The sequence below is a fragment of the Lepidochelys olivacea genome (genome assembly GCF_965140295.1).
Source record: "Lepidochelys olivacea isolate rLepOli2 genome assembly, chromosome: 9".
Lineage (NCBI taxonomy): Eukaryota > Metazoa > Chordata > Testudines > Cheloniidae > Lepidochelys > Lepidochelys olivacea.
Window position 1 is genome coordinate 12,833,022 of NC_140419.1, and position 16,371 is coordinate 12,849,392.

The 16,371-nt window shown below is 40.4% G+C and overlaps 1 protein-coding gene across 11 annotated transcripts in view; it reads left to right on the forward strand.

The window, feature by feature from the left end:
• Positions 1–16,371, forward strand: part of TBL1XR1 (TBL1X/Y related 1) — a 170,807-nt gene that overhangs the window by 131,366 nt on the left and 23,070 nt on the right. For 9 of the 11 annotated variants that reach the window (XM_084638989.1, XM_084638995.1, XM_084638991.1 and 6 more), the window contains 3 exons: positions 8,441–8,543; positions 12,441–12,586; positions 14,464–14,683. In XM_084638989.1, coding sequence (XP_084495115.1) covers positions 8,486–8,543; positions 12,441–12,586; positions 14,464–14,683 — 424 coding nt within the window. In that variant the 5' untranslated portion in view covers positions 8,441–8,485. Of the gene's footprint in view, positions 1–2,072; positions 2,154–8,440; positions 8,544–12,440; positions 12,587–12,708; positions 12,829–14,463; positions 14,684–16,371 lie in introns of those variants that run through there. The other 2 variants (XM_084638992.1, XM_084638988.1) reach the window with 2 other exon arrangements.

Sequence of the window (16,371 nt, forward strand, 5' to 3'; positions counted from 1 at the left end):
AATTTCATTCATTGTGGTAGGTGCCCCTCATTAACTCTTTAAGAGTCGTCCTTTAAGAAGAGGGAACTAGGATACAGGAGAACCTGGAGGGAAATTCTAGGTTACTGGAGGAAACTTAAGATGATGTTTGTTTTTGATGATTTTTGATTTACCCATCAAGCCAAATCACAGGAAGGTATAAGGTAGGTGCCTAATCAGGGCCGGTGTGTTCTCTTTAGGATGGGATGAGGAACCCCAACCCATTCATCCTTGTCTTAAAGAAAAGGAGTACTTGTGGTACCTTAGAGACTAACCAATTTATTTGAGCATAAGCTTTCGTGAGCTACAGCTCACTTCATCGGATGCATACTGTGGAAACTACAGAAGACATTATATACACAGAGACCATGAAACAATACCTCCTCCCACCCCACTCTCCTGCTGGTAATAGCTTATCTAAAGTGATCACTCTCCTTACAATGAGTATGATAATCAAGTTGGGCCATTTCCAGCACAAATCCAGGTTTTCTCACCCTCCGCCCCCCCTCCCCCCACACAAACTCACTCTCCTGCTGGTAATAGCCCACTTGTGCTGGAAATGGCCCACCTTGATTATCATACACATTGTAAAGAGAGTGGTCACTTTTTGGATGGGCTATTACCAGCAGGAGAGTGAGTTTGTAGGGGGGGGGGGGGGAGGAAGGGTGAGAGAACCTGGATTTGTGCTGGAAATGGCCCAGCTTGATTATCATACTCATTGTAAGGAGAGTGATCACTTTAGATTAGCTATTACCAGCAGGAGAGTGGGGTGGGAGGAGGTATTGTTTCATGGTCTCTGTGTATATAATGTCTTCTGCAGTTTCCACAGTATGCATCTGATGAAGTGAGCTGTAGCTCACGAAAGCTTATGCTCAAATAAATTGGTTAGTCTCTAAGGTGCCCCAAGTACTCCTTTTCTTTTTGCGAATACAGACTAACACGACTGTTACTCTGAAACCTATCCTTGGCTTAGAAAATGTAACTTTTTGGCATATATAACATTTTTCAATCTAAATTTCGTAGCAATCATAGCTCTCTTCTTATAAGTCCCAATTTTAACAGTGACCTAGGCATTGTTTTCAATATCACATGGGCTTATAGATACCTAAGTCACTTTTGAAAATGGGACTTTTAGGCTGTGTTGAAAAAATTGGAATGGTTTCTAAATATCATCGAAAAATTTTGGATTCCAGGAAAATTTTCTCTGTTTTGAGTTAATGTTGTTAGGACCAGATTTCGTATTTTCGGCAGGGCCTGACTGTAATTAAATTTTTAAAATGTCAAGAGGCCTCTCTGCTGTGGGGTCAATACGTAACTGCCAAAATTTGAAAAAATATTTTCAATGGACAGTTTTCAAATTAACCTGAGGGTTTAAGGGCTGATAAGACCTTCATCTGTCACAGGATTCTGCATGAAAGAATGAATAAATAATTAATTTTCTCCATCTCTTCACAATGATTTAATTGAATCTAGAGTAAAGAGCAATATTAATATAATTTCAAGTGCTGAAAAGTACTAGCCATCTCATTCCTTTCCCTCAAGCATATATATACATGTGCGCGTGCCACACACACACACACACAGAGGAAATAAGTTAAGGGAGTGTTAATACATTTAATTCACTGGTTTATGGACAGTAATTTAAAGTTTTTCCGCTCTCATATTTTTTCCTGTTCTTTTACTCTTCTGGCTCATTCTGCCTGTCTCATTCCACTTGTTGTACACCTACTTTGTGAATGCTGCCCCCGCCCCCAAAGAAAAAACAAAACAAATCACCACCACCGCTTTGGGCCTTGTTCTAATTCTGGGAAGAACAAATTCAATCAATTTGTGGGTTAGCTAATTTAATGTCTTTATATTCCTGGTATTATTATTTTTCCTTCGCAGAAATCCTATATAGCTCTGTATGTTCCAGGAGAAAGTGATGGGATGGCTGTGCTGAGTTGAGCACTTATGATGTATTAATATAACTGGCTGCTTTGGATCCAGTTGTTACCTGACTTCAGCCCCTATATTGCCTCAAAGCTGATAGAACTTGTTTGTGGTTGTAACAGCTCCCCAGGCCATTCCAACACATGCGAACTGCTGGAGTTGGAGATCACTCCTGCCACGCCACATCCATGCCCCCACGTCAGGTAGGCTGGCCAACTTTCTACACACACAAAACCGAACACCCTTGCCCCAACCCTGCCCCCCTACACTCCCCGAGGCCCTGTCCCTGCTCACTCTCTCCACCCTCATTCACTCGCTCATTTTCACTGGGCTGGCTCAGAGGTTTGGGGTGCGGGCTCAGAGGTTTGGGGTGCGGGCTCTGGGGTGGGGCTGGAGATGTGGGGTTTGGGGTGCAAGAGGGTACTCTGGGCTGGGCGGTGGAGCTGAGGGGTTCGGAGGGCAGTAGGGGGATCCGAGCTGGGGCAGAGGGTTGGTACACAGGGGGTGTGAGAGGGGTGTGATGGCTCCAGCTGTGGAAGCAGGATCTGGGGTGGGGAACGTTTTTTTGTCACAGGCCATTGACCCATAGAAAAAAATCAATCACGGCTACTCACCCGCCCCGGAGGGGTGCAGAGGCTCAGGGCTTCCCCCTGTAGCGGGGCGAGCTGACACTTGTGGCTCCAGCCCCACAGGGGAGCACCAAGACTCAGGGATTCCCCCCACTCTCTCCCCCCCCCCCCACGACAGGGCAAGATGGCACTCACGGCGCCGTGGGCCGCATGAAATTAATCCGGCTTGCAGGCCCTAGGTTCCCCAACCCTGCCCTACACATAGGAGCCGGAGGGTGGACATGCCAGGTGCTTCTTGGAAGCTGCGTGGAGCGGAGGCTAGCAGGGAGCCTGCCAGCCTCTCTGCGCCACCAACTGGACACTCAGTGGCACGGTCAGCAGTGCTGACCAGAGCCACGAGGATCCCTTTTCGAACGGGCATTCCGGTCGAAAACTGGACACCTGGTCACCCTAATGTCAGGAAGCATGAAAAGGGGCGATGTATAGCTGGCTATGCTGGCCCTCCTCCTCCTGGAGATTTCTGTGCATTGGGGTAGCTGGCTAAGCCAGCTTTGCAGCTGCTTCGCACTAGTACTCCAGTGTGAATTGCCCACAGCAGGACCCAGAATCCATCCCTTAAGGTCTCATGGAACTTTCAAGAAGTAGAAGTTTGTCAAAAGGAAAGTTTTAGTGGCATCTTGATTACCTTCTGGGCTTACTTAAACATTTTCATCTGCATTGAATTTTATTTTTAATTCTATGTCAAAAGTTTGTCAGACTTCCTCTTTTCCCATTGTTGTACAGCGGAGTGCAAGGTGGTTCTTTGCCTGGCTGTTGCTCTCTACATGGAGGTCGGTGGAATTAGATAGTGAATTGTTTCTTGCATGTATAGAGCTGGGATCCCTTGGGATGAAAGGTGACATAGATGTGTTGTTTCAGAGTAGCAGCCGTGTTAGTCTGTATTCGCAAAAAGAAAAGGAGTACTTGTGGCACCTTAGAGACTAACCAATTTATTTGAGCATAAGCTTTCGTGAGCTACAGCTCACTTCATCGGATGCATAGATGTGTTGGTGTCAGTAACAATTTTAAACAAGCGCTGTAGAAAATAGCTAAAACCAAGACTCTGAAAGAATCTGGAAACTTGTGCAACCCTTTTCTTGTAATATTTCTCTGATATTTTAATGTCCTCACTGGGGAGATTCTATGTTCATTTAACATGTTTCCTTATTTTTCAAGGAGTGTTCCGTATTTCAAAAGTTTGTGTTACACTCTGCCACCTTTTGGCAATGAGATTTAAAACCTGTTTTCATGTGGGACAAATGCCAGTTATTTCTCCTTACTTCACTGAACATCTTGCTGGAGAACACTTTGAACCAGCCTTGCAAAATGTTACTAGCTGACTTGCCTAAGGTGAATAACACTTTTGACAGACAAGTAAAATAAAAAAAAGCTTATGCTCAAATAAATGTGTTAGTCTCTAAGGTGCCACAAGTACTCCTTTTCTTTTTGCGAATACAGACTAACACGGCTGTTACTCTGAAACAAGTAAAATATTAGTTTTTCCTTATCTTCATTTATCAGGATAAAGAACAGGTGGCTGGTACGTTTGTATCACAGTTTTGCAATTCTGCTTTGAATAGCTGCCTCTTGGTAGTAATAATGCTATTTATTTGCTAAATATTAAATATTTGTATTCACACCTGATTTCTCCATATTGTCTGTCTCTTATTTTTCTTATGATGCAGTGAAATCTGAAAAATCTATAAAATGGTAGTAGGGGCACCAAGCCAGTGTTGTTGTTATGAATTTCTGCAGGGTGTGTGGGTATATAATATAAGGAGACTTCCACATTGGTCCCTAAAATTCAACTGCTTTTTTTTTTTTTTTTTGATAGAGGACTATTGTTTCCTCTGCCCTGGAACGCCTCTTTAGCTAGTGGTTTGGGGTAATAGGGTAATGTACAATGTTTGACAACAAAACAGTCTGTCTAAACAGGACTAGTATTTTATGTTGGTTTTATGCTGGGTCAGGGTTCTCAAACTGGGGGTCAGGGCCCTTCAGGGCGTCATAAGGTTATTACATGGGGGGGGGGTCATGAGCTGTCCGCCTCTACCCCAAATCACACTTTGTCTCCAGCATTTATAATGGTATTAAATATATCAAAAAGTGCTTTTAATTTTTAAGGGGGGTCGCACTCTGAGTGTTGCTATGTGAAAGGGGTCACCAATACAAAAGTTTGAGAACCACTGTGCTAGGTGGAGTTGCCGATACATACAACATAGTTGAAAAGGACATATATTCCCTATGTTTAGCAACACGAGCCTTAAAAGTTATATTTAAACTTGTTTTAAAATTCCAAGTGATTATAGAAATTATAGAATTCACACACTTGTTCTAGTATTTTGCAAGGCAAAATGCTTAAGCTTGCAACAGAACAGCTCTTCATAAATTTGTCAACCCCAGAAATGATTAGCTATATTACCTTTTCGTTTGTGGATTTATCAAGAAAAACTGCCCACTTTTTTTCTTTTCCTTATCAACATGTTTGTGACTTTAAGGTAAGTTACTTAACTAAACATGTCAACCGTTATTTGTAAGAAAAAGGTATCAACATACTTTTAAAATCTGGACATTGGGTCCTGCTAACTAGCAATTGTAAGCATTGTTATGCCTTCAGAAGAAAGAGATGAGAAAGATTCAAGTAGCATAGACATTTCAAGTTGACCTCTTTCTCAGTTTAAAGAAAAAGAATGTCCTAGAAAGAATGTAAAGCCTTTTAAATTTCAGCTATCTAGTGACCCTGGTCCTATGGGTTGCTTTTGTTTTGTTCTTGTTTTGTTTTTGCTTAGCTTTTCGTCACTCACTGCTGTCCTTTAAGTTCCCTCTCCTTGATCCTTAGTATCAGATGACCACACAACCATCCTACAAGTTACAGTAGGAGATAGGTGAGGAAGCCAACAGGTTTTATTCCTATTTTGTGAAGTGATATTCATTTTGGACAATCCAAGAAGGCCTATTCTCTACTCTTTCCTTTTATGTTTTACTGGCGCCAGGATAATGAGGAAAAATATGAGATCTTGTTGCAAAATCATGGGGGGGGGGTCGTCTCAAGTTTTCATTTTTGACTAACTTTTTCAAACTGTGATACCAGTGAGCTCAGTATGGCCAACCTAAAACATTCAAAAACATTATTTAAAAAAACCAGACACGTAAATGTTGTATCTTGTCTTCTGGTTTCTGAGCCTTTAGGGTGCACTCAGTTCAGAAACACCAAATATTGCAATAATTGGCAGCACTGTGGTTGATGGTATTGAGTGATTTTCTGCACCAGTAGACATGCTTTTTTCAGGGGCCAAAATTGATTTTCTTCTCCAAATCTGTAGCTTCACTGTCTCTGATTTAATTTATGAGCTGTACGTTTACAGTTGCACCATACCTTTAGATATAGAGGAAAAGCAAGACTGTTAGCAAGATTGTGCCTGACGGATTCTATAGCATAATGGGGGCTAACAGGTTTGGTTCATAGTAGAAATGAATAACATGGACTGTGCAGTTTGGCCTTATATAAGACTTGTGCTATTCCTCCATATTGTCCCCTTCCTCCTTGTGTGAATTTCAGACTTCTTAAAGTTAGGGACTACAAGCACTTGTCAGAGGCACGTAAAGTTTGGTCAGGCCTCGAGAGAGATTTTCACAGCCTTGTAAACATACCTCAGTCTTGACTTGCCACACTTCTGCTAGCACAGTTCTTTCTTGAATACACACTGTCAGTCATACCAAGTTGTGTGGTAGTTTGATTATGTCTGTGAATTTAGGATGAGACCACTACGTTTTCACTGTGACCTAGATTAGCATTGTAATCTAGGTCTTTGGAGGCAAAGGCTGGTGTGTTAACTTTGTTGTAAATGTTAAGAGATTCTTTCAGATAGTTGTTTGGATTATATGCCGCAAAATATTGCCCAAATTTCTGTCAGAAACTATGTACTTGGAGATTCTTTTTGTTGATAAATGCCATTGACAATCATTGTTACTGTGCAGACGTCAAATTAAAAAAATGAAATATATATTCAAATGTTAATTAAAAGCAGATAAAGCCTTTATTAAAAGGAATACTGTTTGGTCAAAATTGCCACCAAATTTATATTCTCTTTAAAAATATAAGGGTTTTATAAAGCCCACAGTATTACTATGGTTTTATTTTAACGGAAGTATGTTTTTTCCTAAACAAATATATCCCTGCAGTCTTTGCAGCCTATACATTGCAGCATTGTGCTGTTGCTTGAGAACCTGAAAATAAAATTGATTAGCAAATAAAAGTGATTTAAAGCAAGTATTCTAGTTTAATTGTCCAAGTGGAAAGAAGTTTAAATCGTGAAAGATAAATTCTAGTTTAATAATGTGATTTGCTACAAACTACATTACCTATATTACGTTGTTGTTTTTTGTTTTTTTTTTCAAATGAGGCCAGTCCTTTGGCTTCTGTTCATTGAAATTGTGCCATCAAATTATGCCAATCTACATCAATTGTGTATCTGTCTTGATTTTTAAAAGAGTGATCTTTTACAGTGGTGTAAGATAAATGGCATTTTAAAGGTGGAAATTCAGACAGATTTTACATAGTGAAATAAAATCCATATTTGCAACATTGTGAAGAAGTGTCTTGTTTTTATATACCAGGGGTGGCCTCCTCAGAAGGAGCCAGAATTTACCAATGTACATTGCCAAAGAGCCACAGTAATACATCAGCAGCCTCCCATCAGCTCCCCCACACCGCTCGCAGTGCCTCCCACCCACCAGCAGCCCCACCGATCAGCGTCTCTCCCTCCTTCCCCGCACCTCCCAATCAGCTGTTTCGTGGCATGCAGGAAGCTCTGGGGGGGGAAGGGAGGAGCGAGAGCATGGCAGGCTCAGGGGAGGGGGCAGGAAGGGGTGGAGTGGGGGCAGGGCTTGGGGCAGAGCCGGGGTTGAGCAGTGAGCACCCCCTGGCACATTGGAAAGTTGGCGCCTGTAGCTCCAAGCCCGGAGTCGGTGCCTATACAAGGAGCCGCGCACAAACTTCTGAAGAGCCACATGCGGCTTCGGAGCCACAGGTTGGCCACTCCTGTTATATACCATTTGTTGAGAATCAGAGAATCATAGAATATCAGGGTTGGAAGGGACCTCAGGAGGTCATCTAGTCCAACGCCCTGCTCAAAGCAGGACCAATCCCCAACTAAATCATCCCAGCCAGAGCTTTGTCAAGTCTGACCTTAAAAATATCTAAGGAAGGAGATTCCACCACCTCCCTAGGTAACGCTTTCCAGTGTTTCACCACCCTCCTAGTGAAAAAGTTTTTCCTAATATCCAACCTAAACCTCCCCCACTGCAACTTGAGACCATTACTCCTTGTTCTGTCATCAGCTACCACTGAGAACAGTCTAGATCCATCCTCTTTGGAACCTCCTTTCAGGTACTTGAAAGCAGCTATCAAATCCCCCCTCGTTCTTCTCTTCCGCAGACTAAACAATCCCAGTTCCCTCAGCCTCTCCTCATAAGTCATGTGTTCTAGTCCCCTAATCATTTTTGTTGCCCTTCGCTGGACTCTCTCCAATTTTTCCACATCCTTCCTGTAGTGTGGGGCCCAAAACTGGACACAGTACTCCAGATGAGGCCTCACCAATATCGAATAGAGGGGAACGATCACGTCCCTCGATTTGCTGGCAATGCCCCTATGTATACATCCCAAAATGCCATTGGCCTTCTTGGCAACAAGGGCACACTGTTGACTCATATCCAGCTTCTCGGCCACTGTAACCCCTAGGTCCTTTTCTGCAGAACTGCTGCCGAGCCATTCGGTCCGTAGTCTGTAGCAGTGCATGGGATTCTTCCGTCCTAAGTGCAGAAACTGGCATTGGTTGTTTAAAAGTGCCTATCTGACTTACAGTTCTTTGCTTTATTTTTAGGGTTATATCCTTTGTCGTGACCTCATGGTTTAAGTGGGAATAAAGATGAGTATAAGCAGTGATGAGGTTAACTTCCTGGTATATAGATACTTGCAAGAGTCAGGTGAGTACATGCATTATGATTATCAAGTGAATATTTCTTAGTTCCTTTGATATTCAAGAAGTAATTCATCTGTAATTGGCTTTGTCAGATCCATGCAGTTGGGATTTATAATTTAACCAGGTGGATTCATCTACTAAATGTGAACTGCTTCTTGTGGCTTTCTCTCTATATATTCCTCCATCGTGAGGATCAATTCTGGTAAGTTGCCTCCTGCAACTTAATCGACTTTAGTAATTTTAAATTTGGTAGCTTCTAACTAATAAAATAAGGGCTCATTGAGTCTCTGGAAACTCATTTGCTCAGAAGAAGCTTTGATGTGTTGGATGGCCAAGATTCTTCATGCTCTGGGCCACTTGAAGAGGTCTGCTCCAGAAAAATACTCTTGTTGTATGCTTCTATTCTGGAGTCCTCTGAAGACTCTCCTATAGGTTGTTCTTGTGAGACTGAGTTTCTTGAAAAAGCATGAAAATAGAACAAGCTGACATGACTCTATTTCAATCAAGAAAACATCAGTGAATGAGACAATAATGAATCATAGAATTTGTAAATTCCCTTTTCTAAAGACACTGTCTGTACAGGTTTCTTTCTTGTGAGTCTTTGCTCCTTAGTGCAAGACTAACAGAAGTTTCCTAGCTCTTGAGGATAACAGGGTAGAGCAAAAGTCTAATGCTGTTGTCATACACAGAAGGAAGGGTTTTTTTTCCAGTTCTATATGGAGCAATGACATCTGTAGTATACACTCAAAGGGTAATACTGCTTTAAACAGTTTGAGTCCTCTAATGATGCTTACTGTTTTTTATGTTTAGAAGCCCTCAGAAACCAGTCAGAGCAACAATATGTAGCTAGACATGCATGTTTGTGTATATTTTGTGAACACAGTTATTTGGTACCCAGCTGTGCCTACATGGTGTCTTTGTGGTGTTGTCTGAAGAGCAAAAGCCACAACAAAATAATTCACTGTCCTATTGGATGCACTAGTTAGGCTAAGTTCTTCTATTTCTTCCAACCCATCTGTTGGAGGCTAATTTTCATATCCCTTGTGCCTTTTGCATCTCTGTCTGTTTGAATCTTTGTGTGTCTTTCTCTCTACCTGCCTTTCTTACAACAGTATAGTTGTAGCTGTGTCAATCCCAGGATATTAGCGAGACAGGGTGGCTGAGGTATTATCTTTTATTGGAAAGAAGTTTGTCCAATAAAAAATACTACCTCACCCATTTTGTCTTTCCTACAGCATGGCAGCCCAAAGCAGAAGCTAAAAAAAGACCCCTCTGGCTCCATCCTTCACCAACAGATGACTTCTGTGTCTCTTCTCATTCAGCTTCAAGGGAATACTGCTTTGGGAACTTGCTTGAAAAGAGAAACAATTTTCAAGAAGCTAACACCAAGGTTTTGTGACCATAAGATAAGCTCAAAGGCTGGCTGTCTTCATCAATAGGCGCTATGGTCCATTAATGATGGCAAGTGCAATATGAGAGGAAGAAGATTTTTCTAGCATGCTAAATACATGCATTCTGTTTTAAGTTCCAGTGACAGGCACTGAGAGGTTGTACCTGATTATGAGTGACTTTACTGCCTTTGGACTATCCATCTGTCTTCAGGATCTTTGGGAATGCTTGATAGCCTTAATAGTATTTTAGTGACCAGACCTTTTACTGATAGCGTAATGTCAAGCACGAGGCAGAACATTTAGACTTCCTTCCTGTTTTTTTAGTTTATCCCCTCTCAGTTGAGTAGACTAATAGTAAAATTTTCAGAACTACCTGGTGACCAAGGATCAGATTTTAAAAGGTATTTAGGTACCTAAAGATGCAAAGAGGTTCCTAGTGGGATTTTCATAAGCGCATAAGCAGGTTAGGCACCTAACTCCCATTGATCTCTGTGCAAGTAAGTTGGATTTAGGCTCCTAAAACCCTAAATCGCTTTTGAAAATGGGACTTAGGCTGCTAAGTCACTTACATTTGCTTGAAAATTTTACCCTAAACTTTTTTGCTTTACCAGCCAGTGCCTAATGTCTACTGTTCAATGTGAAATGGAGATTAGATCCAAAGCAGTTGAACAATTTCAAATTCCTCACAGTTGTGATGCTTGGAGTCAGAGTAGCCCAGTTATGTTCCTGGTTTAGAACAGACATAATTTAATCTCAAGCAAAGAGGGTCCCTTCTACTACAGCAGATGGCTCAATTGTTGATCATGAAGGTACAGATATGGAAGACATATGTAGAGATTGGCCACAAAAGCCTGAAGTATCGCTGTTGGTACTAGTACGGAGCGATCACTGGATTAAAGAACACTCTGTGCAGGGATTTGGATTTGACATGTATGGTCCCTTTTATTCCAGCATCTGAGTTTGAATTTTGCTCAGTGGCTTCTAGTAATCTCCAGACTTTTTGAAAACTTTAAGTTTTGGAGTATTAGCTGTCCATTAAGGTGCTCCTTTTGGGAAATCAGTGCTGTAGAAGCATTTTTCTCTTAGATCATCGAGCACTTGTCAGGGACTGTTTTGTTCACGTGACTGTGCAGGTCTGGGGAGAAAAAAACAAGAATTAATTTAAAAAAAAAGGGGGTGGGGGGATTATTTACTGGTTACCGGGTCACCATAATTCTTTGATCTGGGTGATTTAGTTTCATGGATTTTCATTTCTTCTTCTCAAACTCCTTGTTTTTCAAATCGTATCATAGTATATTTTCAGTAGCAATGAGCTGCATACTTTTATAAGGGCAACTTATCAACCCCTTATACATTGATCAAGACATCAAATGGATTCTTGGGTTTGGAAAATAATATCAGGAAACTTCATAAGGCTTGATAGATAGTTACCAATTTAGAGTGTCCCACTCACTATTCAGTAACCATTAATGTTCTGCTTTTAGATTTTTTTGTCATTTACTCAGTTCCAACATAAAATCCTCCTCTTCTTCGGTTGAGTGGGATTTTGTGGTTTGATCTGTGGGCTTTTTGTTCTGAGAAGATGGAGAGTAATACAACATCTGCTCATGGACTCTTCAAACTGAGAGAGAGAGCAACAAGAAGCAGTGATGGATGAGTCTTTCTGTCCCTATCTTACCCCCCCCAAAAAATAAATAAATAAAAGAAGAATACAGTCAGTGTTCTAAATGAATTTACAGAAAACCATTATAAATTCTTGTTCCATTTGCAAATTTTTGTAACAAATGTATGCTATATATAAAGTTTGAAAGTAGTTTTCCAGAAGGGAATTTTAAGGGGATAATTGTCCATAAGTGGAAGGCTGATTGTCTAAAATAAAACGTTTCTGCATAATAAATGTATCTTTTCAGGACAATCAAATACATAACAAGTTAACTTCCAATACCACTCTTGAATCAGTGTGCAGCAAGCATGTCGTTTTAAGTGCCAGCACACACACATAAAATGCTCTGTCATGAATTTAATTCTCTGCTACATAGACATTTTATTCTTTTTTGTATGTAATAAAAAAAAAATCTATGAGCACAGAAAAGTAACAGATAAATCTCGGCAGAACCCTTTACAAGTTATCAGGTTATAAAACAATTAATCAGTTTTACTCAGGGACTATGCAGTGTTTAAGAGAAAATCAACAAAACAGAAACAGACAAAAATAAAAGGAAAAGTATCATAAAATAGAAAAGAAATATTAAATGCTTTTTTTATCCTACCACGTGTATTGCAAATACAAACCTAATATAACTGAAATTTTATTTATTTGTGTTTAACTTGGTGTTTGTATTGCTTACACATTTAAAATAAAATATAATAGAGGAGTGTTTGAGGTTTCTCTTTTATGTGTTTACTATAACATTTATTTGTCTCTGTAACCAGAAGATCTTGCAATATTTTGAGAAAGAGTTGTCAATATATGAGTAAATCAGTTCTGATAGTTTCCCCCTTGTCTTTAGGGTTTTCTCATTCAGCATTTACATTTGGTATAGAGAGCCATATCAGCCAGTCTAATATAAATGGTGCTCTGGTGCCACCAGCTGCTTTGATTTCCATCATCCAGAAAGGTCTGCAGTATGTAGAGGCTGAAGTCAGTATTAATGAGGTAAGGAGGTTTCTTGTTGCCTACAAAAGCATTATGTGCTTGCTTACATTACATTTGAATACTAGTATTTTTTTCTTAACTCTCTTGTGTCCTATTTATTTACTTTTACTTCAGATTCCTTACTGCTGGTGTTCACCATGACTCCACTGGTGGAACCAGAATGGAGTGACATAACTGTGTAGGGGTTCTGCCCAGTGCAGCCACACAACACCAGGCATGGTGTGCTGGCTCATTGCTTAAAGGTCCGTTATCTGTAGAGTTTTTTTCCCTAATATAATGTTGTAGTTAATCCAGAAAATACGCACGCTATACAATAATAGAACAAAAGAACAAGAATTCTTAACTTCTGTTTGAAGGTTTTCGTTCCAGGGTGAACTGAGATTAATGATAGGCAAACATCTAAAGGTTCTGGGGTTCAGTTTGGAGAATACTCCAAAAGCTTTGGGACTCATTCAAATTCTTTAAGATTTCCTACCTCCCCTTTCAACTCGGGGGCAGTCTCCCTCTTACCATCACCTACCTGCCAACAGGCCCGGAAACTTCCTTTTTCGTTGAATTGTTGCTCCCATCTCAAGCAGTGGCATCAGGATTTTGAATAAACTGCCTTGTTTGTTGGGATTTCTAAAGTATATGTTGTGTCCTTAATGAAAGTACTGGGGAAGTCCCAGCTTTAGTAGAGAGGCTCAAGAGAGGAGAGGCTACAGGATTCCACCAACTATTGCAGCTACAGCCCCTGTTAAGGTTGGTTGGGGGGAGATGGGGGTGAGGAGGGAGAGGAGAAGAGCCGTACTGCTCTAACAGTCAGGGGCCTGCCATTGGGGTTGGCTCATGGAGAGAAAGGAAGGGCTCACTAAATGGAGAAAACATTTGAATTTGGTTAGGACAGGAATGATGAACGTGCCCAGGAGACTCCTATTTTGCCTGAACTGGCTTATTGATCTCTAGTCGGATCTATTATACATGATGTTTCCATGTTTGTTCCATGAGTATGTTTCCAGCAGTGGAGAAAGATGCATATCTAAAAGGCTGATCCTACAAGGTATCAGCTTCTTGCGGTAGAGGCCTTTATATTTGTCAATTAAGCTATGGCATACAAATGGATTTTGCATCAATTCTGGTGTCCCCACAGTCTCACTCGGGTCTTTGAGTTGGTTTAGTTGCAGCTTCCGCAGCTTGAGTGAAAGAAATCCATTTCCTCAGGAAGGGTTCATAAAAACAAAGCAAGTGCTCAGAACAGGAGAAGGAGAACCTCTGTTTATCACTAGGAATCCCTCTAGGTTCTAAAAATAGACCCTCGTAAGGGTCTCGTATAAGAGACTATTTTTGACTGGGTCTCGCCCATTTCATGATAAAATTCTTTGTTGTTTTTAAATTATGCTAATTTATGCTAACACTGTTTAAAAAGAAAAAGAAACAAAAACTACTCAAAGCTCCAATATTGTGTTTATGGAAAATGTCATAGGACTTCGTAAGCTGTAGTCTAAACTTGCAATGTATGCGGCTCTTGAAACGTATAGTTGGATTTTTTTTTTTTGTTGCAGTCACTCATGTTTGAAATGATATTCATAAGTAGCTTACAAAAGGTTATTTCAAATGAAAGGCGCATAACTTTTGATCCCAGGGCCTCTGCTAGAGGCCTACCATGGCTTGTTTACTCACTATATATGATCACTCCAACTTTTGAGTAAAATTCCAGGCATAACCGCAGAGAAATAAATGATGACATGTTCTGTATAGCATTTCTCTCTGCATTTGTGACTGGTTTTATATTAAATTACAATTTTTGGAATGCATAGTTTTTCCTGGAATTTTTGTAGTTAATGACCGCTAACATTTGGTGTTATCTTTTCTGTGTGTTTTTCCTCTCCCCAAATTAGGATGGTACCTTGTTTGATGGTAGGCCAATAGAGTCTCTCTCACTGATAGATGCAGTAATGCCTGATGTGGTACAAACAAGACAACAGGCCTACAGAGATAAACTTGCACAACAACAGGCAGCAGCTGCCGCTGCTGCAGCTGCAACTAACCAACAGGGCTCTGCAAAAAATGGAGAAAATACTGCAAACGGCGAGGAGAATGGAGCACACACTATAGCAAGTAAGTCGAGGCAGAAAAAGATCTCCGCCTATGTACACAATTGTGTGGCTATGTCTTTGTTATATATAATAATAATAATAATAATACCTAGTTCTTAGCTAATACTTTTTGTCAGTAGATGCAGCCTCTTATTGTATCTACAGAGTACCCCTCAGATAGTAAATGCATCCATCAGATGAAGGGGCTTGTATATGTAACCCCATGACTTGTGGAGAATAAGTTTATATGTGATGCTTTAATAGTCAGTTTCTCTACAGTGTGTGATCATCAATACTGTAGGCCAGATTCTCATTTCCAGCCTGGCTCCTTGTTCCACTGGGGATTATTGCTGTAACTTGCCATCTGAGAATTCCCCCTGGGGTAGGGGAGCTCTCATCTGGAATAGAGCCATCAGAGGTGACTGCTTCTCCTCGCCCTCACCCCAGCACGGGGGATAGGGAGCAGGGAGGGCATAATTCCACTCTACCAATCCTCAATTAGTTTAAGTTAGAGTAGTGCCTAGGTTACTCTGCTTCATACCAGTGCCAGCACAGGGTCAGACTGGCTTATTCAATCAACCATCTATACCCAGTTTCCTGGTGGCCAAATCAAGAAGATCGCAACTGCAAAGGAGAAGAATCCAGCCTTGCATGGAAATGTAATATAAATCACTTGGATACCAAATGATGTGTCTACCTTCTTGCAACAGTACAGATCACGGTTTTCTTGATTCATTATTCAAAGTTATTTGACACAAGTTCTTGCAAATTTTGTTTAACTCAGTGGTTTAGTATTGGAGCTGTGCTGTTTAGTTGTGATTGGACCTATAAATCATAATTTTGGGTAAGTTTACTCTTATAATCAGGTTCATAGTGTGAAAGCTCACAGAAAAGAAATTTAGCTTTCTGCATGCATTAATGGAAAGGCTCTATTTACATGAACGTTTTAGTGAAAAAGAATGCAGTAGGGCACAAGAGCAGCCAAATAAAATTGTGACTGAATGGTCACTTAAAGCTTGTGCATCATTTGACCAGCTTTACAGTTGCATTTTATTAGTTTCTTTCATTGTTTTTCCAGATTCATTTATTATGGATAATAAAACTGTCTCCGTAAATTTTGTAAATTTCAAAACTCCATAGTAATATTTCCTTTTTAACTGTGAGTTGTAACCTCAAGCTCTAGAACTGTTTGCTAAGCTAGTGTAAAAATATGATATTCCAGCAACCCCTACTGGCTGGAACACCAAATCATGTTGATATTGATTCTCTTCAATCAATACAGTTTTTTATATGGTGCTCTAATAGCTTCTTCTCCTCTCACACACACGCACTGACACACACACCGCTAAAACACCTTTACTATTAAATTTAAGCAATGTATGTACAGTGGTTTTGTTTAAACAGTGACTGCCATGGATAAAAGTGGAATAGTTTCATGTTTACCTCTCTTTATATTCATCTTGGTTTTCTCCAAGAAAACCCTCTTGATGTGAAATTATATTTTTTAAAATAGGGAAATATTAGTGGTAGCTGGCAATAAAGCTGTTTTTAAACGATGAATTACCCAGAGTGTATTTTACAGAACAATGACAATTCAGTATGCCTTCCACATGGAAAAGCAACATGTAATCATAATTTGACAGTAGTTGTCAATATAAGATAAATATCTCAGTTATCAGTGTACCATGTATCAAGAAAACCAAATGTCTG